We start from the raw sequence: 27,879 nt of genomic DNA, 5'->3' as shown, positions 1-27,879 counted from the left end.
TTCAGAAACCATTTAATGTAGGTAATTGTTATACTACTAAGATTTAATTGAGAAATACTTTATTTTTTAGATTGCTGCAGCAAAGCCAACTCCACCAAAAAGCCAGGTAACATTAACAAAAGAATTTCCCGTGTCGTCTGGATCTCAACATCGGAAAAAAGAAGCCGACAGTGTTTATGGAGAGTGGGTTCCTGTAGAAAAAAATGGTGAAGAAAACAAAGATGATGATAATGTTTTCAGCAGCAATTTGCCCTCAGAGGTAAGTAAGAGGAATATTATATTTTTTTCCTTTTTTATGCCTGAATCTGCCATTTTATTGTTACTTTATATCTGATTTGGATTCTGTTTCACTCTTCTTAGGGCCGGGTTAAACGGCAGGGCCGGGTTAGACGACAGATGAAACAACCCGCAGCTTCTCATTTGACAGTAACTCGATGCAATTCACTTTGTGGAACCAAGCCACAAAGTGAAAAGCATCGAATTGCAGAGAACAGTGTTATCACATCCCTACCCAACATTGGGCCCTCCTTGCACTTGTGGGAAGGTAGCCCAAGGTACAACTATTTAGCTTCCCGTTTTGCTTCAAGGCTCTATAGCTCTAGATTTTGGTGGTAGCAAATTTACTGGGTGGAGGGATTGAGTGGAGAGAGGCAGATCCTCAGGTTCAACACAAGAACTGGATTGGAAAAGGTCATTGTAGGCTGATAATGACATCTTGGGTACATAGCCCATTGCCCTTACATGATATTTTGTGTTTTTTTTTTTTTAACTATTTCTCTGGGTTGTTTGTCAGATAGCCTTTTAATTTTAATCGTTTTCCCTTCCCCATGCTACCTTGGCCCTTTTGAATTCTTGTGTTTAACCTAATGCTCAGCCTTGGTACTCTATTCCCTTCTCCTTCCCCTCTTTGCTACTATTAAAAGTTGGAGAAGTGGAATTCACACCTTGAAATTTCCACAAGGCTATAGTTGTATCTTGTCAAAATGACGCACTAATAATGCCAAGTGTCAAAACAACCCCATTAAAATGCCGCCTGATTAAATATGTGCTGCTAAATATAGTGCACATCAAAACAGCAAGACTGTATATATATGTAAATATATATATATATATCTGTATCTTTGTATGTATCTCTGTATCTGTACCTTTGCTGTATCTTTTAATAAACAGTTTACTTTTATTTAACTTGTTGTGCAAAGTCACGCTTGGGGGATGTGGGAGGGTGGAGAATTACTAGGGGGGGTGGGAGTTATAAGTGCTACCATAGATTAGTTGTCATCACCTCTTGCCCTTGGTTTCCAAAGCCCAGACATCTGTCCAAGGACTGGACTATATATCTGATGCCCATACGGACTCCTTTTTCTTGCAGTTCTGGCATATGTAGGTCAGAGAGACCTGTGCTCTTCACTTCAGGTTCCATTGGCCATATCATCATCTTCCAGTAAACACCTCCAATTGTACAAATAAATCCTGTTTATAAAATCAGAAAGTGAACAGAACCCAAATCAGAAACGTTTTGATAGCAATATTTTTTCCCCTGAAGTATTCACAGGCAACATTTTCACTGTTCTTTTTTCTGGGACCTGTGGCATTTTGAAAGGGAACAAGTTCTATACAGTGAACCTGGAGCTGGTCTTGGTTACTAGTAAATGCAACTTACAGTCACAGATGATGATCTATGTTCACATGGGGTTCAACAATTGAAGCAAGTTATGTCATCACCAGTGAGGGAGGGATAGTTGATTTAGACAGTAATTTAGTGAGACCAGTTGAGTAGTTCAGTTGTTAATCCCCAAATCAGGCTACCTGCACATCTCAAGAGGGAAAGGCTAACTGACATTTGCAGCTGACTTAATCTTGTGGTAGCTCAGTGTAAACCATGATGGTAAGGCTGAACTGAACAAACTTAATTTACAGATCCCAATACATATGCTTCTAGTAACTAATTTCTTGCAGATTAAACATTCAACAGAGTTGGACAAAACATAGCTAGGGAGTCTTTACATGTGAAATATTTTCCAGTGTAGTGAAAACAATAAATACTACAAAATTCAAAGGGATTTTCCTGAGAAGATAACTGACCATAATTATTTTTAATTTCTTCAATTAAACATGGGGAAAGTGCTCAGTAAATCCTGATGATTATACTTTTTTGATTGAGAGTATGTGTGTGTGTATATATATATGTATTTATGTTTGAAATTTAGTACTCAGCTTTTTTCAGTCTTAACACTGAAAGTGTGATGTCTTAGCCTTACCTGTCATCAAAAGTTGTCAGACTTTAATTAAAGGTTGAGAACTATTAAGATATCTACGGGAGGGGGGCACTTGATAGAGACTAAGTGTACTTAAATAACTATACAATTATTTACGTAAAGGAGTCATGTTAAAACTTGTTAAAATAGAACAAAAATAAGTTCTGCTCAGCTAAATGAATGAAGCAGATGATGTCTCTTGTGGAAAAATATATATAACTATTCGATATCAAAACTACTAGAAGATTAGACTCGAAGAATATATAGATTAACTTGAATGCTAAATAAAAGAACCTCAAAAATATTGGAGGGGGGAAAGACAGGACTGTGTTTTGCTTTCAAATCTTTTGTACTTTTACCTAGCAATAATAATGTCAGATGCCAGACATGTAAAAGAGATGTTCATAATATAAAATATTTAGTTCTAGTTATTTACCATCTAAATTACTATGTTTGTAAAGTTAACATTCTGTATATCAATGTGAATTATTTCTGGTGACATTTTGTTGAGAGTATTGACCCTTTTGATTCCCTGTTAGGGTTTGAAAAATAAAGGCTTTCTAGAGTAAAAAGAAAGTACTTTTAAAAGGCCAACTTTTTAACTGAATAGTATTTTTCATTTTTTATCTATCAGTCTTTTTTGTTTTAATAAATATAAATGAACTTTGTGGTTCTCTAGTCCTGAGCATAAAACATTCAGGCAAAGATCACAGATTTTATCTCCACAAGGGCTTTGCTATAATTATAGCTTTGCTGTAATCCCTAACCCCACCAGTTGTCTGGCATATGAGTGCTCTGTGACACATAAGTATGAATGGATAGACGTGAATGGAGCAGCATAAATCCATATCTTATGGAAAAACAACTCATCAGGCTGTGTGCCCTACTGTCATAGCATCGTCTTCCTACTCAGAAACCAGCCAGCAGCATCCTCAGGAGAGACTACAAACTTTGACCATATTTGTGAAAATTTGATTTATAAACAATGAAACAAAATATGTTGAAAAACTAATATTTAAAAAATAGTCTTCAGGGACATTAATTCTTGGTAATAAAGTTAGGAAAGCCTTATCATGCAGAAGATTTGAATGTAATCATTGACATAAGTGGAGTGATGACTCCATTTATTATACTATTGTGGAGTTTTCATGTGTTTAGTATCAATAATGTTTTAGGTGTCCAGCTCTGTTAAGGTCTAGTGATTACTTAGATGTTAACATCATCTTTATCTTAAGCAGTTTGCTAGTTTGTATTATTGAATCATATTTCTACATTCCAGTGGAACTAAAATTCTTAAATGTAGAAACTCTAAATTTATAAAGATTAGGAAAGCTACCTTTTGGGAGTAAAATGAAGATTTTAATCAGAAATTAAACACATAGGTCCTAGCACTGCTAAAATATGTAATGTACAGCCTTATTCTTTTCTCCCTATATTCTCTAGGTAGTTAACACAATTTCTCTCAGCCATTTAACAGGTTATCTATTGGTTTTCACATTATACTTCATTTAGATTAATGTAAGAATTACCCCCTAGATGGAGAATTTTGAATGATGTAATAAAAACATTCGTAATTCAGGTTTTAAAACCAATTAAACACAACAACTGGGACATTCTGTATTTACTGTGGCTTTGTTTTTATAGTTGTCATTTTGTTCTTTTACATATGAACCTCTTTATATTTCATCAATTTTAACTAAATATTTTAAAATCATGTTTTATCTACAGGCCAGATGGTTTTTCTTTATTTCTGTTTTCTTATAATTAAAGTTTTCCTTTTATGCCTTTTAATTTTGAGATATCTGCAATTACCTGTGTAAAAAATCGATTTCTGGCTGTAGGAGTTATTTTCTTTATCTGACTCACCCCATCCTAACAATTATCTTTAGATCTTTTATAGCCTTTCACTGATGCTCTAAGAAATTCTTAAGGTGGTGGTTCTATTTATGTAAATAGTTGGGTTAACAAAAGGGTAGTAAATTGACTTAGAAGAATTTTTTAAATGAGAAATGGAGCTATAAAAGGTACACATACAATGTAGGTCATGAAATGCTTGTTACATGGTGCCAGTTGCATTATGTATTTCATTACACCACAGACACCTCTGTAGGTTTTAGAAGTAGTAGTAATCTGCATTATTGCTATGGTAAGGAGATGAAAGAACTCAGCCAGTTTTTATTAACATGAAAATTACAGTTTAATTCAGGACACTTTAAAATTTCACCTTTTAGAAACTTGTCTGAGGGAAAATGAAATTAAACATTTCCCGTTACTACACAATCGTTTTCATACATTAAGTAGCAATATAATCTATAGTGTATCAATAGAAACAAGGTTTGTTATTACAACTTGATAAGTATTCTAGAAATTTAAAATTTTTTCCTAATTTTTAGGGCTTTCAGCTTCACCTTGGTGCCTTTCCCACATTTCCGGTTTCTAAATAGTAAAGAATGATTAAGATTCTAAAGCTTCACATCATTCAGTATAATAGTCACCAGCCACTGAAAAAATCAGTTTCTTAATCACCCTAGCCACATTTCAAATAATCAAGCAAGGTTCTATTTGATAGTGCTGCTCTAAGGGATAGCTGTGGCATATTATGAGTGTTTTATTATGGATACATAACATCTGGTGTGACCCTTGAATATTGCTGGTTTGGGTATTTATAGTTGGCTTTTTATGCATTATTGCATAACCTGAGTTACCTTGAAAAGCTGGAAACAGGCTTTTATTGTAAACTTTTGAAGATCCTTAGAGGTTAAGATAATCTTGATTCATTCTATTTTGAGCATATCTTTTCATATTTAAAGATAAGAAATTAATAGGCAAATTATTTGGTAATAAATTTTTGACATGAACGTTGGCTCATTTGGTAAGCCTGTTGAAGAATAGATGAAGTTTGTACTACCCTAGGAAATAACAGTTGTGATTTTATCTAAAGTAAATATCAAGTTGTGCTATATTCCTTTCAGAGTAAGATGTGAATTTAATGTGAAACATTCTTGAGATATGAAGGAAGTTTATTTTAGGGATAAATGATGAGGCATTAGGTTACCTGCTTAATAAAGGCTAAAAGAGGAAAGATATGAAGATATAAAATCTCTACAAAGATGAATTCACAGAGAGGTATATTCATTTGCTTTCTACTTGGAAAGAATTATTTTTCTAGGAAAGTTAGCATTTTTAGAGCCTTCAAAATATATCTTTGTGTTTAATTTGTAGTTGGAAATTAGGGATCAAGCTTTGGGATGGTAGGTAGACATGTTTTTCCCAGTATCCTCTCAGATTTTAGCCTTTTCAGAATAAAAACCTTTTTTATGACTAAGCACCCTAACACTTAGACTTATAGATTGCTATGAAAACTGAAGTAAGTCTGGGAAGGTTAATGACACAGTCTCATTTAATGTGCTTTCAAAAATTACCTTGATAATCTTACTTGACAATTTCAGGAAACATTGAAGGTAGGCCTAGGGGACATAAATTGTGACCTGAAATATCTGTGTTCTCATATAAAGTCCTGGGAATTGATCAGAAATATAGTAGAAGTGAAAGGTGAACATAAGTTTCATAGTGTTCCACTCAGATTTTGCTTACATTCTGATAGGCCTGCGAAATATTCTAATTTGTGTGGATGATTTTATAAGTTGACAAAAGATTATGATCTTTCAGTTCACAAAATTGATACAGTCTAATAAAGAATTACAGAATGAATTCAGTTTAACTTTGACTTCATTTTAAGAAAACATTGTATAAAAATCTATATTTGCTTTGTAGAAGAAAAACCTTGGTTTATCTAAAGGAACATTAGATCATTCAGCAAGTTAAAGAATTTTATGGCATGATTAAGGGGTTTTAAAGGTAGGAAAAGAAAGATTAGTAAATCCTTGTGCATGAGGTATTTCATATATAATACATAAAAAGTTAGCTTCTACTTAACTTTTTAAAAAGAAAATCCATAGCTGTTAATGATTTTACTGACTTACATCTGTCATGGTCATGCAGTATTTGTCATTTTTTGGACATGAAAACAGCAAAATTTTGCATGTCAGATAAGCATTTTACAAAAATGAAATTTTTTGGCATGAGATAACTAGAAAATAGTATAGGTAAGAGGTATTGAAAGAAAAAAGTCAGAAATTAGTAAGTTGATACAAATCAACTTGACTTCTTATTTTTAAAAGAAAAAATATCAAATACTTACCTGATAGGTGTTTCCTTCTGTAGTTAAACCTTCCACAAATCTGACAAATTGAGAATTTCCTCCAAAGGTTATTTTTTTTTTAAAGTTAAAATATAAAATTTACATTTTGCTTAGCATAAACTTTTAAAAGGTAATATGAGCTTTGAGGAGGACCTAAGACTTCAGACATGTAAAAGTGTTTCACTGGATGTTATTATGGACTTCCACAGAAATATTTTAACTCCGATAATAAATCTATATAAACTGAAAACAAAAGGTTCATTTATTTATATCCTGAATATATTCTTTGAATAAATTGAGTTTTTAAGAGCAAAACCGTACCCATGCACAACTATAAGAAGATGAAAGAGATGTGCTGATGAGTAAAGGAGTGATCATAGAGCTTTTCTACTTATTCAAGAATTTTACTTACTGCTTCTGAAGGTTAATGCTAATAAGTGAGAGTAGAATGAAAAACTGCTAAGGAGTATAAAATTTGGTTCAATTCCCAGTATTATAAAAAATTTTTTGTTAATGAAGGCTAGAGATTTTTAAGTTTTTAATGGAATGTTCTATGATTATGGTTTGCTATAGTAGAAAATATACAGAATGGTTTTGCTGCCTATGATAATCCCTATGATACCTTGTAATTTACCTTAATCCTTGTCTACTTTCCAAGGTTATGTTACTTTTTTGAGTCTTTTCCCTACTTAACAAGATTATTAGTATATAAGGGTATATTGTTTTTGAAATGTAGCAACTAAAGATACAAGTGCTCTTCAGAACTTAGGGAGCTCTGGTAATTTGAGATAATTATCTATGTTTTCTTTCTTAGCCTGTGGACATCTCTACAGCAATGAGTGAACGGGCACTTGCTCAGAAAAGACTCAGTGAGAATGCATTTGACCTTGAAGCCATGAGCATGTTAAACCGAGCTCAGGAAAGGGTATGTAGCAGTTTTAACGTCTAAATGAGAATTTCACTAACTAGATGGTTAAGTTGTGATGTAATCATTTATCTTAATTAGCTGGCTTATTTTAAATGAAAATGATTTCAGGTCAGATGTTTCAGTAAATGTTTATTGTGTACTATGTGGCAGGAACTGTTTCTTGAGCAAACAGAACAAATTCCCTGCCCTCATAGAATTTACAGTCTGGGTATAAATATACCTGAGTGCCAAAACAACCCTGTAAGATGTGTTAGGTATTACTGGTTCCCATGTTTCAGTTGAGAAAACTGAGGTAAAGAATGGTTGAGTGATAACTGTTCATACAACTAGTTAGTGGGGGAACTGGGATTCCAACACAAGCAGTTTGAATCCATAGTCTTATGCTTTTGACAATGGACAGGTTATCCATTTCTCTTCTACTTTTCTTTCTATGATAAATCTATATAGAAACAGGAAGTACATGTTCAAACAGGAAATACATTAATGACAGTACAGGTGTTCGGAAAAAACAATTTGAATGAATGAGATAGCTGATTCTTTAACTGTCAGAGAAAATGTTGGTGATTGACGCAGTCCAGATTTTAAAACTTTTTAATGTATTTGGGATAGTATCCTCTATTTTTTACTCTTTAAGCATATGTCATGAGTTTATTCCTGATTTATAATATCTCAAAGGAGGTAATTAAAAATCCAGGGTATCAAGACATGTATTAGAATGCATTTTTACAAGCTAGGTAAGAAGGGAGGGTGAGAATCCTTTGTTATATGAGCTCTTTTGTACATTTTTCATGTTTCTGTAATATTTTGAAGAATATTATAGCTATGCTTTTTAGTTAGAGATATATCTCAAATCTTGTTATTAATGGGATTCACTGAATGTTAACAGACTGCTTCCTAACTGTAGCGAAATATTTAATTTTAAATATGTATGATTTAATATGTTGTTTTAAAAGTTAAATGCTTAAGTCTGTTTATAAGCCATTTTTGTTTAGTGAATTAAATTATTACCAATGGCATTTTAATCAAATAAGTAATTTTATTTAGTTAATTGGAGTGGCTTCTTTTCTTCAGATTGATGCCTGGGCTCAGCTGAACTCTATTCCTGGCCAGTTCACAGGAAGTACAGGAGTACAGGTTCTAACACAAGAACAGTTGGCTAATACTGGTGCCCAAGCCTGGATTAAAAAGGTACACAATATATGAACATACAAAAGTGTTGAAATACAAAGTTACAAAGTTTTTGGAAAATGTTTTATTAAAAATGCATGAATAGGCCAGTGACTCTAACCAAAGTTCCTGAGTAAATTTCCTGTGTGTGTATGCTCCAGGATGGACACTGAAGATGGGCTGGATTCATGCAACAATGGCAAATGTATAATTATGGCTCAAGAGCCTCTCAATTTATATCCTGAGGTTATTTTTTAAATTACGGCTGCTGATTTTGGTGGAGGTGGTGGGGGGTGTTTCTGTTTAACTCTGGTTTGAATACTAATAGCATATTAGGTGCTCTTCAGAATATTCCACAGCTCCTGTTGGACTACTAACGTAATCATTTCAAAGCAGTGATTCTCAAATTTTTCTTCATCATGGGATACTTTATTACAGGTTTGTTTTTGGTGGATCACTGCCCCCGAGAGCCCTCTACCACCCTAATTTTCCATTGGTCTATTTCTTTGTCCTTACCCTTCATTAGTTCCTGTGCCCTCCTATAAGATACCTTGGCCCCTATTCCTCTCCTCTTGTGACCTCCAGCCCCAGGTCAGCTGCTGGTTATAGCAAGTGGTTGGGAGGCCCTACTATTAGCACTGCATGTGGTGATCTTGCTATGGTACTGGAAGGCTGAGGGAGGATGGCTGGAGTGGGGTGGGCCATGCTGAAGGGTGGTGAACAGGGCGGGATGGGGATGGAGATTAATCTGTGGACCACCATTTAGGCCCTGGTGGCCTCTGGTGATCCACAGGTTCAAATTGAGAACCACTAATTTCATGGAAAAAAAAAAAAGATACATAAGACATAAAATCAAGGGAGAGGACGGACACCATGCACTATGAAGATGTAGGTGCACCTGGTTTCAGATTCCTGCCATGAGACCTGTGAACTCCATCTACAGCTGCCTCATCATTGGGGGAGTCTTAGGTGGTTGAAAAGGGCATTCTGAAGAATGTGTTCTGGTGAAGGGACGAATCTTGGTTGGATCAGTGATGGGAAATTTGTTTCAGGAGCACTGGCAGCATGCATAACAGTGCTGAAATGGGAGGCTACGTGTTCTAATAGATTGGGAAGGTTTCTTTATCCTGTTGTACTCCTGGCTCCTTGTGTGATCATGGGCAAGTAATTCTTTGGAATTTCAGTCAGTCAAGTGGAGACAAGTCCTTATTTCTGCATCAGGATTGGTAATCAATGTGATAGTTACCTAGAGAGAGTTGCTCTGGATGCCAGTAAACAAGCTAGATTTCTAAAAAATGAGATAATTGGTTGTTTTGAACTATTTAATCTTATGACATTTATTTCAGTTTTGATAGTTTTATCTCTGTTGATTCTCTTAACAAATCAATATAAAACCTACGTACTCCTTTTGCTTCCCTTTTTTGGGGAAGTAGTTGCACCATTATGTGTACAGTGAGTTCAAATTCATTAAAAAATTACAATTTAAGTAGCTTACTGGGAGGTGGTGTTAGTGTTGGAAAAAGTGGTATCTAGCAAAATATTGAAAGTTTGGATTAATTTTGGACTAGTATTTTATATTGCAGTTAAAAATAGAATGATTTATGTAGTCTTTAAAAAAATGGTTTTCATCTATCAGTGGGAAGAATTATAAAAGGACATCTAATTCTTTACTGTTTTGATTCCTTAGTACTATTTAGTCTTGTAGCTGAGTACTCTATATTTCAGGAAGTTAAAACATGAAGTTCATGGGTGTTTAAGTAGGCATATAATACACACTCATGTGCATTGCTAGGTAGAAACTTCTGAATGTGCTTCTGCTGCAAAATTTTAGTCTTTATCTTTATAATAATGTGCTGATCTATAACATTTGTATACTTTTAAATATCATGGTGACATAAGTAACTTTTACACAGTGAATCTTTTACTAATTCAATTGGCTTTCCCCTGTCCCCTAAAATAATTTTTGGTATTTTCAGTCTTATAGGCAGTTCACAGATTGAATAAATAATTTAAAATGTTTAGTAGGACCTTTAAAAAGATTTCATCCTTATATTTTATGTAAAATATACTTTGGGAAGCGAATCATTTTGATAAGTTATCATAAGATACGTGTTAGACCAATTTTTAAAATATAGAAAAAGCAACACTTTCAGGAAAGCATCCAGTTGTATAGAATTACTGAAGAATATTTGATGCTACTAATAAGGAAGAACTCCTTTTTTTATGAAAATGGGCCAGAACATGTAGAAGTCAATAGGTAACTGAAAATTTAAAATGTCATCCCTGTTGAACATCACAAATACCGTCTACTCATTAAATGTTTAGTTGTGTTTAGAAAACTTGCTCAAATGATCATTTTGGCTTTTTTCTTGCTTTAGTATAGCCTAACATCCTTGTTATGTGTTAAAAACCACATGGAATTCCAACATTCTGTGTTCTTTCTTAGATTGTTGCAGGGTATTTTTAGATTAAAAAAGAGAAGTCTTATCAGTATTATCATTTATCAGTAAAACATTTTAAATGATTATTGATTTAAAAGACCTTTCATTTTCCAAATGAAATGATTTGGACAGGACCTGATAAATTGTTTATTAATATAGTCTCATTAGATTGGCTTTTTTTTGTAAACAGCATACACACTGGGGTAGAGAAACAACAGATGAAGATATTAGAGAATGGAAACAAAATTGGAAACTTGGGTTATTTGGGGTTTATATATTGTACTGTGCACAGTTGCCCTTTTTTTTAGGAGTATTCCCTGGAAAAGAGGGGCGGATGAACCTGGAAGTAAGTAAAAGTCATTCTAGGTGTGTAGCATCAAGGCAGTTGATATCCAAGCATCAGCTAACTTTTCTCTTTATACATCTACACTGCATGGCCTGCACCAAATAAGGAACTGAACCAGGGGTATGTTTTTACCTCCACAGCTGCCTCCTTCCATCAGAGCACCTTGTTGAACTTAATGTCTAGTCACACATCATTGGCATGTTTCCTCCCCAGCATTTAATTATAAAGCTGGGAAACAAATGAGATTATACAGTTTTATTACTGTGAGGATTTTTTATATTTAGTATTAACTTATCAATATACTATTTCCTAAGCTACCAAAGGTTTTGACTCCCTCTGTTGATAAGTTAATGACTTTTGCTATATACTTATAAATGTAAACCTAAAATTTAATGGCCAAGGGGAAAATAAAGCATGATTTGGAGATAAGGCTTTTTTAAAAGCCTTAACAATCAACAGTGGAATTCAATATTGTTATATGTACATGAATGCCCTTATAGAGGCATTGAATATTTCTTAACGTGTAAAAATAGACTGTTCACCATGCTAATTGATATATAGTTGTGCATTTAGGACATTAAGTGGTTTGCTGCTTTGATGGAAATTATGGTTCAGTGGGTTGGATACAAGAGAGATGATTGTTCACAGAATAACCTGTGAACTTTCACCCCTCTGTATGGAAACTTGTTTCAGGGCCAAATCCTTGTAGCTGTCTTCTTGCCCCGGTCAGTGCCAGCCGTACTATTCACAACACTGCTGCTACCGAGGCCTAGGTATGTAAACATTTAAGGAGTTCTTTAAAAGTCTTTTAACATCAAGCTAGGTTTTAAAGGAATTCAAATTCATTTTGGTGTACTTACAGGGCATTTTATGTGATTCTCTTCTATTTATTATTACATATGTTTATTTTAAAGAGTTATCTTTTTGCTTCATAGGGATTTTCTAAGTAAAATATTTATACTTGCTTTATAGTAAAATGGGGAAGAAAACTTTGGATGACAACAGTATGCTTCTTCAGTGTCCAAACTATTTCTAAATGATTTCTGGGCTTTATTCATAAACTAGGTACACTTGGGACCATATTATTGACTGTTTTAACATTGCCTTCTTTTTATTTTGCAAGCTAAGAAGAGATACCAGTGAACCTAAATAGTGGACGAAAACAGGAGTGTTCTAATTTTTTTTTGGAGGGGGGCATGAGGGCTACTGTTTTAAAACTGCTGTTTACTTGTCTTATTTGACTTTCAAAATATTATGTTAATGTGAAAATAATTAGAATATACACACTATAGTATGTATTAAGAAGCATTTACATTTAATTACTATACCTGTAACAGATCTAGAAGCAAAATAAGATTCCTCTTTTTAGAAAGTAACCAGTGAGCCTGTAGTCAAGTTCTAACTGTAAAATGGGGACATTTTACCTTTCTTTTCCTTGGATAGGATCAGTTCTTAAGAGCAGCCCCGGTAACTGGAGGAATGGGAGCCGTTTTGATGAGAAAAATGGGCTGGAGAGAAGGAGAAGGATTAGGAAAAAACAAAGAAGGAAATAAGGAACCCATCTTAGTTGATTTTAAGACAGATCGGAAAGGTAACAAGTTCTCTTTTGGAATGTTTATTATACCTCTTTTAACATTTAGGGTTTCATTTTATACATTCCTTTAATCCCTGTGATCCCGAACTGGAGTTATTTCTTGTGTATGTATAACTATTTGTCAGAAAATCTTTAACCCATTTTCCTACATAGCAGCTTATTTTTATGTAACTATGATGGAGACACTAGATTGAGCTTTTAATAGTCAACTATTATGGAAATGTGCATATATCTAATTATATGATTATAAAAGTAACTAGATTTCATGTTTAGAAAATGGAATTTGCATTTTATTTTCTCTTGACAGGGAGGGAATATGCTTGTCTTCTTTGTACAATTTATTTTTTGTCAGATATTTTACACATTTTCATTATTTCCTAGTAGAGTGCTGTTTTCACTTGAAAAACCTTTTTGCTTGTCCCTCTTTTTAAGCTTAATAGTTAAGTTGGTTGGGGTTGGAGAATAGTAGACCCATTGCTGACAACAGCCATCACCCTCTTGTTAACTGTCTTGTGTTAGGGCACTTTGGAACTTTTGGCATTGATTGTATTTTTCTACTATCTTCAGATACTTGGGGATTGAGAGGGATCTATATAGCCTATATGTAGTTGTCAAGTATTTAAATATATACTTAGTTCCCACAGATAACACCCCTTGGAATAATGTTTTAGGCAATGAACTGGTTTTATACCAAATATGTATTGCAAAATTCCATGTTAGAGTTGTGCAACATTAGTCTAGGTGTAAGCTCTCAAGAGAACAGCACACATTTCCCAAGAATTAATTAGCAAAAGAGTGGCTGAAAATTTTCCTATAATATGTAGGTTGAGCATACTAAATCTGGAAATTTGAAATGTTCCAAGATCCAAAACTTCCGAGCGCTACATAAGGTAATGCTCAGAGGAAATGTTCATTGGAGCATTTTGGATTTCAGATTTTGGATGCTCAACCAGTAAGTATAATACAGACATTGAAAATCTAAAAAAAATTTAAAACACTTCTGGTCCCAGCATTTTGGATAAGGGATAGTCAAACTATATAGAAAATTGGAAAGCATTGTTTTTAGTTAGTAATATAGTTAGTTCTCTTTGAAATAGACCTGTGGGGAGGGAGGAGGTTATGTAGAGAAAAGTTATGTTTATATTTTGAGAACATCTCACAGTTGTTAAGAAAGGGAGTGTTTGCTGAGAAAAAGGGAGGGGGGGCCCATTTATCCTTTTAGACAACTGCCTTATTCACCCTTTTTTCTGGTGGCATAAAGTCCTAACCTTTTTGAGAACATACTCATAACTATTTTTTGAGATAGTAAACCTACAGAAATCACTTGTAATAGCCACTACTTTAAACTTGTAAAGAAACAGACATGGAGGTGTTGATAATTACATGGCATTTAATTTGAATATGTAATTGTATACATATTCATATATTAAATTCTTGTATTTTGTGGACATTTGCTGTTTATACAATTTCTAATACTAGCATATGAACATAAAATATAAATTCATATATTGAAACACAGCAAGAGACGTTAAAATTGATGTAGAAATCAAGTGTAGTAGGAAATTGATTTTATTTGAAGGCATGGATTTAGGTTCAGCCTCCTACAGGAGTCTTTGCTTTTCTATATTGTAATTTAAAATGATGCTTTGAAATTTATTTAGTGAACGATGGCCCCTTTTTTTTAAAGGTCTTGTTGCAGTAGGAGAAAGAGCACAAAAGAGGTCTGGGAACTTCTCTGCAGCAATGAAAGATCTGTCAGGTAAGAGCACATTTTTGAATTCCTTCTTGTTCCACCCCTACCTTGAATTCCTAATTTGTTATAAAAGTTGTTGGAAATAATTTATAACAAGTTTATTTATTTATTTATTTTTGGTAGGCAAGCATCCTGTGTCTGCCTTGATGGAAATCTGTAATAAGAGAAGGTGGCAACCACCAGAATTTCTCTTGGTCCATGATAGTGGCCCTGATCATCGCAAACATTTTCTCTTTAGGGTAAATATGAATTTTTGTATTAATTGTATATATTAATTTGATAATTTAATGTTAGAGGGTGAGGGTTAAACATGATCACAGGATTAAGATTCTGTTTGTGGGTAGGGGTTCATATGTGTGGGTGAGTGGTTGGGTTTTAAAATACCGAAGGGTGCTTTAATATGACTTGTGAGTATCTTACTTTAAAAAATTAGAGGGAAAATGTGGGCAAAATCTGGTACACAATTTGTTGATACTTTCTAGTGGAACATGGGGAATCTGTTTAGTACTTTTATCAGGTTTTTTTTTTTTCAATTTGGAGATCTGCTCTTAATTTGCAGTCCCTTTTCCCAAATGATTTACTGCTTCTGGGTTGAAATTAATTTGACTTATATAGTATGGGTTTATATTTTTGTAAATTATTTTTCTAGCATTTAGTGAAAAAATACAAAGCTAATAGATATTAAAGTTTGATGCTGTTCTTATTGTATGTTTTTCTTGAATAGGTATTGAGAAATGGAAGCCCTTACCAGCCCAATTGTATGTTTTTCTTGAATAGGTATTGATAAATGGAAGCGCTTACCAGCCCAGCTTTGCCAGCCCTAATAAGAAGCATGCTAAAGCCACAGCAGCTACTGTGGTTCTTCAAGCAATGGGCCTTGTACCAAAGGACCTCATGGCTAATGCCACTTGCTTCAGGAGTGCCTCACGTAGATAGATTGAGGTTTTATAATAATCATTTCAGATAATTTTACTCTGCATCACAATGTATTTCCTCTTTAATGTTGTAAATATTTGGCAATTTAAGACATTGTGTAAAAAGCAATCTGTACAAACATCTCCAGGCTTTGATTTTTGTACCATGGAAATTGTATTTAACCATACAGGGTTTTGGTATGTTTATATTGTTTACCTTAGTGATGTATTTGTTTAAGTGGCTAACATCCAAACGATTGTTTGAAGGCATCAGTAATCTTCAGTGTGGAATGTTAAATAACGCTTTTATACTGTATTTTGTACTATGATGTAACTCCCCTTCCTTATGGCTAGGCTGCTGTAACACTTGCCTGTAATCAGAGAAGGGCTGTGCACCTTGTACTATTTCACAATGGGTTCTGCTGGACAGATACTGGGCCAGTGTTAATTGGGGTAATCAAGCAAGATCTGTTCCACAGGGCTAATGCCACCATCTCCCCTTAAAATTTTGTAGAGGTTATAAAAAGAAAGTGGTATGTTGTGTGATGATCAGCACTAAGTCCTGCATTCCTGTTAAAGCCACTTGGGTCATAAGGGAGTCAAAAATGAAGTCTGACTAGAATTCTACTGCAGAGGCCAAGTACATTTAGTATGGCATTGAGTTGTGATATAGTTTTACTTTGATGTGCATTTTGAATTTCAGCTACACCTAGATAGACGTAAAATGATAATTAAAATGCTGTAACCAACTTATCTAATAAAATTGGCAACCAGCCACTATTTTGTTGACTATGAGAGAAAGTTTAAGTTTATGTTAATTTTTAGGGTCTTATAGAATATTTCATGTGTATTACAGTGGTATTCATATGCTATGTCTCTAAACTTTATTTTCAAAAGCTTAAGGCCCAAATACAAACTTCTCTGGAATAAATGTGGTGTTTTTATTTTCTGGATTATAAAGTGAATACATACTTAAATACTATTATATCTTTACCCGATGCTTTTGATTTCTAAGCACTTTTATTTAAAAAAAAATTTGAATTACACACACACGCACACGCACACTCACCCATAAGCACATTAAATACTACTTTGCCGTGACAACTAAGCAGACTTTACAACTCCTCTTAAAACTATTCTATGTGGAATACAGAATAACCTTTTATCTCAATTAACACGCATTTAAAAAGACAAATTTAAATATACTTGAGAATAGAGGAATCATAAATCAGTAGGAAAGATGCTAAGGTAGAAGCATCAACAATCAGCTCAGTAGACAGTGTCTATATTCATTTTCTATCTATAAAACAAGAACCTGCTAATAGTATTAGGTAAATATTAAAGTAATATAATTTTGCCCTGGTGCTATTTGTCACAATGCCATGAGATAATTGCACATTAATTCAGTTTTCTACTCAGAAGTTAAATTTGAGGTTTTTTTTTTTTTTTTGAAAAGTGAGTTATCATCACATCTGAAAATAGTAAAAGCAGAAAATGATTTTTAAAACCTTAATGCTACTGCTCAGTGCATGTAATAAAAAGTTAATGTTTATAAACATTTCATATTTTTAAGTATATTCCTTTAACTTCAAGAATCTTGACTTTCCTTGCTAGAAGGCTTTTTTCCTCAAAGATTCCTTTTAGGCTTACTTTGGTGTTCAGGATCTCCAATTATAAATGTAGTCTCTCATTTCCACATTCCGTAAAGATGATTTTCCCAGGGATGGTATTTGACTAAGTTGCTCCAGAGTCTTAGGGTGTAAACCACAGTTAGCAAGCTCCTTATGAACAACCTCCTGTTTAGTAAAAAGCACATTATTAGTCTTTGAACACTCGAGAGTTTTATTACCATGGAGACTTTGACAAATAAATGGCTCATTCCCATAACTCATCCTATTGATAGAAGTTGATCCTAAGAATTTCTGCAGTGACAAAAATCCCAAAATACTGATGTTGGTTACTTTTAAAATAAGTCTACCAAACTGGTAAGTATGAGGCAATTTTCAGTCTTAATAGGTATAACTCTAAATAAAAACTTCAAAATTGAAGGCAAATAAAGTAAATACCCATAGTGAATCAGGTTTCCTTAAATTACAAAGCAATCAGGAACTTATTATTTTGGATCTGAGAGGACAATGAAAAATACTGTCTCGAGTTCGGGAAGTTCTGTAGTCACTACTACAAGTACAAAGGACTGAATAAAATTTATCTCACAAAAATTAGGTATAGAAGACATTCCTCTTAGTAATTCGTAACTGATAAAATTAAGTAGTAACAGTTCTATAACTTGAAACAAAATGGAATGACCCACTTCCTCCAGCTAATTTGAGGAAACTACAACTAAAATAGTATGTTTATGGGTGTCTACTTACCTTATGCAGTACTTTGTCCACTGGCAGGCAGATATTAAATACAGCAGTTGGGTCATGTGGATACAGTCCTACGCAGAAAGATCCGCTCTGTGAAGATTTGAGTAGCATGGTCACAGAATGTAGAAAATGAGGCATGACAGGACCTGTAATCTCCAAACTAAACTGATCTTTATATCCAGAAAGAGCTTGTGTCTTCACATTTACACTTCGTGCCTTCATGAAAATTTAAAGAAAAAGAAAATTATGATCACCATCTCCCTAGCTTTTCTCCCCTAGCTAAAAATGTGTTCAATATTTCCATTTGGGGTTTGTTCTCTTTAATAGTTATGGAACAAGAGCATTTTCTGGCTGGGCATGGTGGCTCATGCCTGTAATCTCAGCACTTTGGGAGGCCAAGGTGGAAAGATTGCTTGAGCCTAGAAGTTCAAGAGCAGCCTGGGCAACATACTGAGACCCTGCCTCTACAAAAAGTAAAAAAATTAAAATACAAACGTTAAAGTTGTAAAAAATTTTTTCTAAGACATCTAAACAATGTTATGTGAGTAAAAATGTTCACTAAATAACGTCTCCAGCACAATCTCCAACTCATGAGATTTTCAGTTGAAGTATACTCTACAGTCCCCAACCCACCAGGCTGCAGCTGTGTACTGGGCTACATAGCAAGAGGTGAGTGGCAGGAGAGCAAGTGAAACTTCATCTCTATTTACAGCTGTTCCCCATCACTCCCATCACCGCAATAGCTCTGCCTCCTGTCAGAGCAAGGGCAGCATTAGATTCTCAGAAGAGTCTGAAACCTACTGACAGCTGCATGCGAGGATCTAGGTGGAGCTGAGGTAGTGATACTAGCATTGGAGAGCGGCTGCAAATACAGATTATCATTAGCAGAGGTTGGACTGCGTAATAAATGTAATGTGCTTGAGTCATCCTGAAACCATCTCCACAGCCACCAGTCCATGGAAAAACTCTCCAATGAAACCAGTTCCTGGTGCCAAAAAGGTTGGGGACCGCTGTTCTAGAGAATATAATTTTTTTGTATAGCATCTTGATTTCATAATCCACTGTCACTGCAGAATATTGGAAAAATACTTTCTTTGAAATAATTGTCTTATATCAAAGGTTTTTGTGGCTTGTTAAGGGAGGAAAGTAAAGTTAAAATATGTAGCAAGTTAAATGCTAGGAGTTACTTAAGCAAACAAATCAAGAATTTACCCTATGAAAAAAAGTAAAGTACTTAAAACTAGGCTGTAGGGACTGAAGTTTTGAATATCTTTATTACCTTAAGCATTTGCATTGTGGCACCTCGGAAAGCTGTAGGAGCTAAGAGGGTTGGTGGCAGTCCTGCCTGTGGACCTGAGGTAGCAATTAAACTCTTACAGTTGATCAAAAAATTGAGCAATGTGAAGGTATTGATTCCTTTCACCAACACAACAGACTCAGGTCTGTGATCCATTTGTACTTCATGTTTCTCTTTACGTCTGGAGGTGACAATTAAGGAAATAGCAAAAGCAAATCCCACACTAACGTGGAAGGCAGTTATCTGGATTCTGAATCACACAGGACCCTTTTCTCCATAACAAAATAGAACGCTCATGCTATCACTCTTCACTGCAGTCATAAGGCATATGTTTGAATCAAAATGTTAACCATCTGCATTTACTAGAAAACAATACCAAATAAAAAATATTTCTTCTCTAGTCAAAAATATACCTGTGTTCCCACAAATTTAACCAAAATTCAATGTTCTCACTAAAAAAACAGTTTAATAGTTCACAGTTTATTGATACTTAGGGGCTTGTTAATGTTATAAGGGAGAATCAGTTTTAATATAATCTGAATGGAATTTAAGTTTATATTCATATAAAACCACCAGCCAATGTTAAATTCCTAACTTAATTCAACAAAATTTAATTCTAGTTAATAGCAACTGAAAGGATACAGCTTGATAGAGAGTATGTCTGGTTTTTTAATTTTATCTTGCACACCCATTTCTTCCAGCCAGGAAAAACTTTCCTCTTCATCCTCATCACTGATTACTTGTTCCCTAGGAAATTGCTATAGTTATTAACTCTACAAATCTATTTCACTGAGTCTATAAATCATTAGACAATGTAAAAAGTTATTTTAATCACATACTCCCCGTATCCCAAGCTTGCTCCAGATGTTCTCTTCTTACGGCCATTTTCTTTTACTAAAGGCAGAGAAAATTCAATACCTACATGAGAGAAAAAAATTTACCTGAGTTTTTTAAAAAAAGTATTTAACAGATGTGCCCTACTTTTAGAGTGTAACAAATTTGAAATGTGAGTTTTTACACTTGCTCTATGAAGGCAGTGGTTTTCAAGCTTTCTTTCTTTTTTTTTTTGAGACAGAGTATCACTTTGTTGCCAGGCTAGAGTGAGTGCTGTGATGTCAGCCTAGCTCACAGCAACCTCGATCTCCTGGGATGAAGATCCTACTGCCTCAGTCTTCCAAGTAGCTGGGACTACAGACGTCTGCCACCATGCCTGGCTAATTTTTTGTATATATATTTTTATTTTTTTAGTATACATATGCAGGGAATGTATATATATATATAATATATATTTTAGTTGGTCAATTAATTTCTATTTTTGGTAGAGACAGTGTCTCGCTCAGGCTGGTTTTGAACTCCTGACCTCGAGCGATCCGCCCGCCCCATCTCTCAAAGTGCTAGGATTATAGGCATGAGCCACCGCGCCTGCCCCAAGCTTTCTTAATAGTACTCCACAACACACAAACCTATAAACACAGACATCTCCTAGAAACAAAAGGCTTAGGACACAATACATACACGTGATATTCTTTCATATATTTTATTCCAGTTCACTTTTTAAAAATGTGTTGATTGGGACCAATAAATAGATTTCATGATCCACTAATGTGTTTTATTTAAGAGATCAGAGGGGGAACACCATTAACTTAAAGCTATGTAAGGAACAGCTTAAGTAATTATAGGAAGAAAAACCCAAAATAAAGAAATAATACATTTCTTAAAATAATATTGGTAATCAATTGATAAAAGACAACTCAAATTTCAGCTTTTAAGGCAAGAGTTTATTATATAGTCTAGTAAATCTAAACCTAAACTTTTACCTTCATTTTTCATAGCTTCTCTTAAACCTCGAGTTGTAGGAGATACGAGAGCTGTGATCACATCACTCCCTGCTAATCCTGCTGCTCGGAACAAGACAGTAAACTGATAGGTACAAACGTAGAAATAGGGGCAGAGTTTTGTCTTCAGCAGATTATATAGAGAAGTAAAACTCACAGACCTACAAAACAAAAAAATGTTCTTTAGCAATTATTAAACATTTAACTCAGCAGTCCCCAACCTTTTTGACACCAGGGACCAGTTTCATGGAAAATAATTTTTCCACAGATGGGGCAAGGGAGGTGGACCTCAGGTGGTAATGCAAGCAATGGCTGTAAAAACAGATGAAGCTTCCTTCCTGCCGTGTGGTCCCCCATTCTCTGTTCCTAAGTTTCATGGAAGGTGATTTTTCCATGCATGGTTGGGGAAAGAGGGCAGTGGTGGTGACACTCTTTGGCCAAGTCCCTAATAGGCAGGTAGTTGGGGACCACAGATTTAACTCAATGGTTAAAATATAACTTCGTATAATTCAGTTTAATTCTTAACCTGGTTTAAAACACAACACAAACATATCAGATACTAGTTTGAATTTTTGTGGTTATATACAACTTAGCTATAAAGGACTGAAATTGGTAATGGGGATGTGATGACTTCTCTATACTTTAACAAATAGTATTTACTAAACACTTATCATTTTTACTTTAAACAAGACATAATTAATAATTCGTTACTTTCTCTGAGCAACTTTTGCTGATTGAGAAAAGGAAACAGCCACTGACAAGAAGACACTTAAAGAATTATGTTTGTATAGATTTATGAAACTTTTATATACTCCACGACTGGGTAAAGAGTGAATAAGAGGTTAAAAAAAAAAAGTAAATTTTACATGTTGGTTATGAGCAGTTTCAGATAAAATTCAGAAGGAAACAATATCCTTCTGCAACTATGCATATCTACATCACAAAATATGATAAGGAGAGAATACTGCTAAGATGAAAATTCACTGTTGGATTACACAGCTTTTTTAAAAAATTTATCTTACCAGTCACTCATTAAAACGTGTTGCAGTGTTTCATCATTTGACCAAGGGTTTGTCTTTCCAGCCATTTTCCTATCAGCTCCAATACGAGGGAAGAGTGGAAGCCAAGGCAAGGCAGGGTGGAGCCAGTAGATAAGGCTCTGTTGGAAGGCACAACGGAGCTCAGTGGAGAATTTGGGATCCTAAAATCCAGAGGTGACAGTGGGCGGTTTTTGTTCCATGAGAAAGTAGAATTTCATTAACGGCACAATGAATATACCACACACTTAGTCTAAGAATCTTTACTGCTTTCTATAGGAAAGCATTAATTACTGTTATAGGAGGTAAAATGGAGATTATTCTTATTTCAGAAACCCTTTCTGGCAAGAAATTTGTCTGTTAAACCATGTGTCAGAAGGAACACTTAAACACAGATGGGAACTCCCCTGTCTCTACCATCCTTGAGAACAAGGACTATCTTTTTTATCATGAGGTGTGTGTGGCTGTATGAGTTGGTATCATTATGTTCGACACCCCTCTACTCCACACGCCCCTGCCCCGACAAAACACCGTTTCAAAAGTAGCCAGCAAAAACTAATAATATGAATCACAAATCATCCTCATGTATTTATTGAAAAAATGTACGTAACAAGACCTCTTCTAGGTAATCCTTTTTAAACTAGTTTGAGTTGATGTGATACTTCAAAGCAATTGCACTATATTTCTCTAAAACCATTTTATAACTTACTACCACCACTAAATTTACAAGAGACCATTATGGAGGTAGCAAGAATCAGTGTGTATAAAAAAACCAAAGTATATATAAGAAAATCAGTAAAATCCATTTGTTCTTGCAATTCTACTCAATTCCTTTTCATTTATTTTCCTTGTATTTTCTTTCACAAAAAGCTTTAGAAAAGAATGGTTTAGTTCAAACAATTCCTGCCTGCAACATTGATTAATTCTCAGGGCAGGTCTCTAAATTTAATGGGCAGTTAAATCACATAAAAGGCTGTATGAAAGCACTATTTTGGAAAAACAAAATTTCCCAAGTCTTTGTACCCTTAAATGTCTGAAGAAAAACTTAATGGAAAGCAATATCTCTCATATTATACACAGAAAAACATTTGTTACTTTAACACATAGCTGTTTTATTTCAAAATTACCTGTATACTTTCAGGCAAAGTAACTTCTGTTGCCCTACAATGTTGGACAAGCCCTTGAGCCTCTTCCTGTGCTTTCACATGCTCTGCCCAGGTAAAGGGTTGAGAAGAGGTAAAAAGAAGTCGAGTTTTAATACTCCAATCCACAGGTAACTCAGTACTTTCTGAGGATGGAATATCAGATTTGGAGAATGATATGTGGGGAGTCTTTTAGAAAAAAAAAAAGAAGACAAAAATTAGTAGAGTGGCAAGAAAACCTTCAACCTAAAGAGTTCATTAGCTAACATACCAATATATATGAAAAGTCAAAATTATATAAACTATATAATAAATAACATTAAATATATACTATACACATTGTGAAAAAGTCTGAAAGCCACCACACTAAACTTTTAACAGTAGTTTCCTCTTGGAAGCAGGAATTTGTTGTTGGGGTGGTAGGAGCAGAGGGGTGCATTTCACTTTTTAGTTTATACAGTTCTTTATAATACTATAGATGTTGGTATCAAAGTAGAAATCTTCCAAGTATTTATAAAAGCACATTTTAGGCCTCTTAAACTCCTAAAGCAAATCTAAGTTGCTCTTTCTGCAGGTAACTTAGGGCCCTTAAAGGCCATGTATTTAAAAAAAATTTTTTTTAACCAAATGGCCATTATATAAAGGCCATATTTAAGAAACATTTCCAGACCTCAAATATTTTCCCTCAATCTGTTTGCTGTGTTTTCAGGTCAATTTTCTACATACTATAAGGATTCTTTTAGGTGATATCACAACAAAATATCAGGGAAGGGGGAATTATCTCCATATGAAGGCCATTTATTTATAAGGGAGAATGGGTCTTAGGAACTCTTCCAGCCTGTTCCCATTAGGACAAACTGCATTTATCAAACTAAGTATAACAGAAGTACTTGGAATAGAAACAAGTGTGTGTGTGTGCAGACATGTGCTGGGGGAGGGGAATGAAGTTCAATGCTATGCCACAACTTGTGGTGGTCATCTGGGAATTTGGTTTGAAGATCTGGTAAAAGATGAAGTTCAAAAAGTAGCTCAACCTGGAGGGGTTGACTCTGAGTGATGAGCTGGAGGAGTCAATTATCCAAAGATGAGTGTTAAAAACTGTTAGGTAGAAGGAAAAATGCACATCTACTAGGTCTCCTGTAGTGTTGGATGTCATTACAGACATCATTACTATACCACTCCAAGTCCTCTACCTTGGCTGATGCCATCTTTTCATCTCCAGTAGATATGATCACTCTCAAGCCTCCCTGTAAAACCACTTTCCAAGCAAAATGCTTCTAAGTATAAATTCATAAAAATCTACACTATAATGATATTTTAACAAGTATTACCTGGGGTATTTCAGTAACAGTAGTTCTTTCAGGAAACGTCTCTTCCCATAGCAAATCATTTTCTTGATTAGACTCTAAAAACTGAGGTTAAAAAATTGTCGTTTTTAACTTAAACGATGCTTACTCAAGTTTGCTTTCAACATGTACAGAGCCTCATCTTGCATACAGGTTTTTCAAAGTAAATGCAATCGCACCCAAATTCATACACACCCAAATCAATCGAACAGAGTTCACTTCGTGCCTGAAGTGAACTTTTGTGCCTGAACTTCAGAGAGAGGGTCTGGCTTTGTCACTCAGGCTAGAGTGCAGTCGCAAGATTACAGCTCACCCTAACCTCATCCTCCTGGGCTCAAGCCATCCTCCCACCTCAGCTCTCAAGTAGCTAGCACAACCACATCGGCCTAGTTTTATTTTTTGTAGAGATAATAGTCTTGCTATGTTGCTCAGGGTGGTCTCGAACTCCTGGGCTCAAGCGATCCTCCGGCCCCGCCTCCACAAGTACTGGGATTACTTACAGGCTTGAGCGCGCCCGGCCTGTGTCTTAACTTTAGTATCAAAATCAGAGGGGAAAAACGCCGGTGTATCACACCAAAAGTTCCAAAAAGTTCTGAGGAAAGGAAAATGCTAGTAAATTCTGACTCCCATGAATCAAAATTCTTCCATCCCAGAATAAGCCTGAATGACAGAAGAGAGCCCCTGAATCACGGTGGGAAAGCAGGGTCTCGTAACTTGCCCCATCGAACGGCTGCCTTCCAGGATGGGTTGTTCCAAGGATTTTTTCACCTATCTTCCAATTATCTTTAAGCCCTCTAAAAGGGGGCTGCGAGCTGGATCCCTGCATGGGTGGCCCACTCCGGCGCGCTTCACTTTCCCCGAACGCCACGCCGCGCCAGGTCAGCATCCCTGTAGCGGGGCGGCTTGCGGGACGCACTGCCCACAAACCCGACCTTTCAGAGGAGACGCTGCTCCCGCCGTGAGGCAACCCAAGGCCACAGGGTGGCCGACGCTCTTCGCGCCCATTTCTTAGCCCCGAACGCGAGACCTTCCCAACCCCGATTTCACAGCTGGGTCAACCCACGAAAGACAAGAGCCCCCAGCTGCCTGGCGCGAACACTCACCGGGCCCGGCGCCTCCTGCTGGCCGCCAGGCGGCCCGTCGGGGGGCTCCGCGGCGACCCGCGGCCGATTGTCTAGGCGAGCGAAGGGGTTCCTTCGGGCCGCGGCGGGGCCGCCGGCGCCGCCGCCTCTGCCCACGGCGGCCGGGAAGGGGCGGAGGGGCAGCCCGGCCGCCAGGGCGGCGCGGCGAGGAGCCGGCTCGGGCAGCTGAGGAGGCGGGGAGACTGCGGCCCCGTGGTTCCGGGCCCTCTTCCGTCGGAGCCGCAATATCTCGGGCGGCTTTTTGAAACTGGGAGAGTAGCCGGGCACCGACAGGGCCATAACGCGCGGCTACCGAGGCCCGCCAGCCGCCTCACAGGCACTTCCCGCGCGGGCTCGCCCCGCCCTCGATGTGGCGCCGCGCCGAGCGGAGGCCCCGCCCCCACGTGCCGCCCGGCGGAGCATGCGCGATAGGCCGCACGCGAGGCCCCGGCCTCGGCCGCTTTAGTCGGAGACCGCCTTCGCCCCCTGGCCCAGTCTTGACCCCGCCCTGGCGCTGCTGCTTGGTCCTCGGCCATAGTCCAGTCGCCAGATGTGGCACGGCAGGGAAACATGCGGCTCAGGGTACCGGTGTGCAGTACTCCGTTGGGCACCGAAATAGCTGTTCGTTATTTAAGCCCCAAGCAGGGATGTGATCAGCCCGGAGTATGGCGCCGGGATGGAAAGGAAATGTCATACTTGAGCGGCGGTGATGGACTGCTGCTTCAAAAATTTAGGAAGGGCAATGGCTATGGCTCAGTCAACAGGTGGCGAGAGGGAGCTCGACCTCCTCCCGAACCTCCTCAAAATGGAGAACTCAGGAAATCGGCCTGCTTGCTATGCAAGCACAGCCTCCCTGCAATCCCCAGAGCCTGGCCATCCGAACCCTCCATGCAAACATGCTGCCACTGCCACTGGCGAGTAACTATGATCCTCTTGTTTGATCCTAGGGAAATTCAGAGTGAGCGAATATTTGAAAACAAAATTTAAGTGCCTATGGGCTAGATCCTTTGAGACCTGAACATACATTCAAATGTTTAAATTATGACAGCAAAGGTAGTAAAGGCATATTAAGGAAGGAAGATATTGAGAACGTTGCTGATACAAAATTAACGTTATTTTGATAGTTTAGCAAAGGCCTGTAACAGCTTTATCAATATAGTATGGCTTTTGCTGAAAGCAGCAATTTTCTTCATGGAAAGAATGTGATAGCAGAGGCAAAATGTATAGAAACAATAATTAAAAAGGTTTTTAGACTATCCCTTTAGATGTCATAGAATTATCTTGATCGTCTGCACAATAATTTTTCAAATACTTTTCAAATGTGTCCTATAACTGAGCATATTGTCTTATACAGCAGGAAAACATGCTTAAAACCAGAACTTGCTTTTATCTTCCTTAATTTTTCTCAATAATTTCCAAGGAAAACTCTGGCTTCAAAGGCAGAATGGGTTCATCCAATTGAAGTTTTGAGAAAGAAGAAAATTAAAATTGAACGACTTGCTTTTTTCTTCCTTGATTTTTCTGAACAACTTCCATGGAAACTTTCGCCTCATATAGTGGAATGGGTTCATCCAACTGAGGTCTGAGGAAGAAGGAAATTATTAGAAATGCCAGGTCTAGATAAACATGAGTAGAACCCAAAGGGTGGTAGATGACCACTGCTATAGCTCAATTCCATTACTTTCTTTTTTTTGTTTTTACTTGTTGGTGCACGAGAATCCATTACTTTAAATAATTCAAATATTCATTAGTATTTCCACTGTTAAGGTGATTTAGTTTTGAAGGGAAAAATATCTATTTTATGCACTCCCTCTTTTATGAGTGATAAACAGATCCAACTTAAAAAACATAGCGTTTTCCTCTTTGCAAGCTACGGGTCATTTTACATTGCTTTGGAAGGGGTGATGAGGAAAAGCACAGTGAAGAGCAGTATAGAATGGAATGAGAAAACTCACAAACCTCTTCTGTCTTTGGAAATACTGGTGTGCCATCAAATACACTTTGAGAAATATTAAAGAATAGCTATTTAAACCAAATAATAAAATATGGAGGCAATAGATATACTGTGAGAACTGAAACAAAAATGGAAATACCCATCTTATCTCCTTGAGAATAGAAAAATAAACAAGAACA

The 27,879-nt window shown here is 36.2% G+C and overlaps 3 protein-coding genes across 10 annotated transcripts in view; 1 reads left to right on the top strand and 2 right to left on the bottom strand.

Annotated features, from left to right (window-relative positions):
- SON (SON DNA and RNA binding protein) overlaps positions 1–16,379 on the top strand; it is a 32,750-nt gene extending 16,371 nt beyond the window's left edge. Inside the window, 9 exon segments of the mRNA XM_020284779.2 lie at positions 71–259; positions 7,271–7,381; positions 8,456–8,572; positions 12,782–12,929; positions 14,620–14,691; positions 14,809–14,924; positions 15,463–15,591; positions 15,593–15,649; positions 15,652–16,379. Of these exon segments, the coding sequence (XP_020140368.2) occupies positions 71–259; positions 7,271–7,381; positions 8,456–8,572; positions 12,782–12,929; positions 14,620–14,691; positions 14,809–14,924; positions 15,463–15,591; positions 15,593–15,649; positions 15,652–15,837 (1,125 nt within the window). The 3' untranslated portion in view covers positions 15,838–16,379.
- DONSON (DNA replication fork stabilization factor DONSON) lies at positions 77–26,122 on the bottom strand. 3 transcript variants are annotated; one of them, XR_012918250.1, is made up of 12 exons: positions 25,729–26,122; positions 24,611–24,691; positions 23,265–23,468; positions 22,123–22,301; positions 21,083–21,261; positions 20,105–20,183; positions 19,908–20,012; positions 19,248–19,446; positions 17,972–18,184; positions 17,250–17,395; positions 1,283–1,470; positions 77–191 (listed from the first exon to the last, which is right to left on the bottom strand). XR_012918250.1 is itself a non-coding variant. In XM_012747029.3 (10 exons), exons 1-10 carry the CDS (start codon positions 26,044–26,046, stop codon positions 17,258–17,260), a joined length of 1,695 nt encoding a protein of 564 aa, XP_012602483.1. In that variant the 5' UTR covers positions 26,047–26,122; the 3' UTR covers positions 16,656–17,257. The 3 variants fall into 3 exon arrangements, 2 of the variants coding, with proteins under 2 accessions (XP_012602483.1, XP_075856551.1); XM_012747029.3 differs by lacking the exons at positions 77–191; positions 1,283–1,470 and having other exon boundaries at positions 16,656–17,395; XM_076000436.1 differs by lacking the exons at positions 77–191; positions 1,283–1,470 and having other exon boundaries at positions 16,656–17,395; positions 17,972–18,058.
- Positions 26,123–26,838: 716 nt separating this feature from the next.
- The window catches only part of CRYZL1 (crystallin zeta like 1), a 40,923-nt gene continuing 39,882 nt past the window's right edge, over positions 26,839–27,879 (bottom strand). For all 6 annotated transcript variants that reach the window (XM_076000437.1, XM_012747033.3, XM_012747032.2 and 3 more), the window contains one exon: positions 26,839–27,328. In XM_076000437.1, the coding sequence (XP_075856552.1) occupies positions 27,229–27,328 (100 nt within the window). In that variant the 3' untranslated portion in view covers positions 26,839–27,228. The remainder of the gene's footprint in view (positions 27,329–27,879) is intronic.

The sequence above is a fragment of the Microcebus murinus genome, chromosome 1, assembly GCF_040939455.1.
Source record: "Microcebus murinus isolate Inina chromosome 1, M.murinus_Inina_mat1.0, whole genome shotgun sequence".
NCBI lineage: Eukaryota > Metazoa > Chordata > Mammalia > Primates > Cheirogaleidae > Microcebus > Microcebus murinus.
This window is presented reverse-complemented; position numbering and strand designations above follow the sequence as displayed.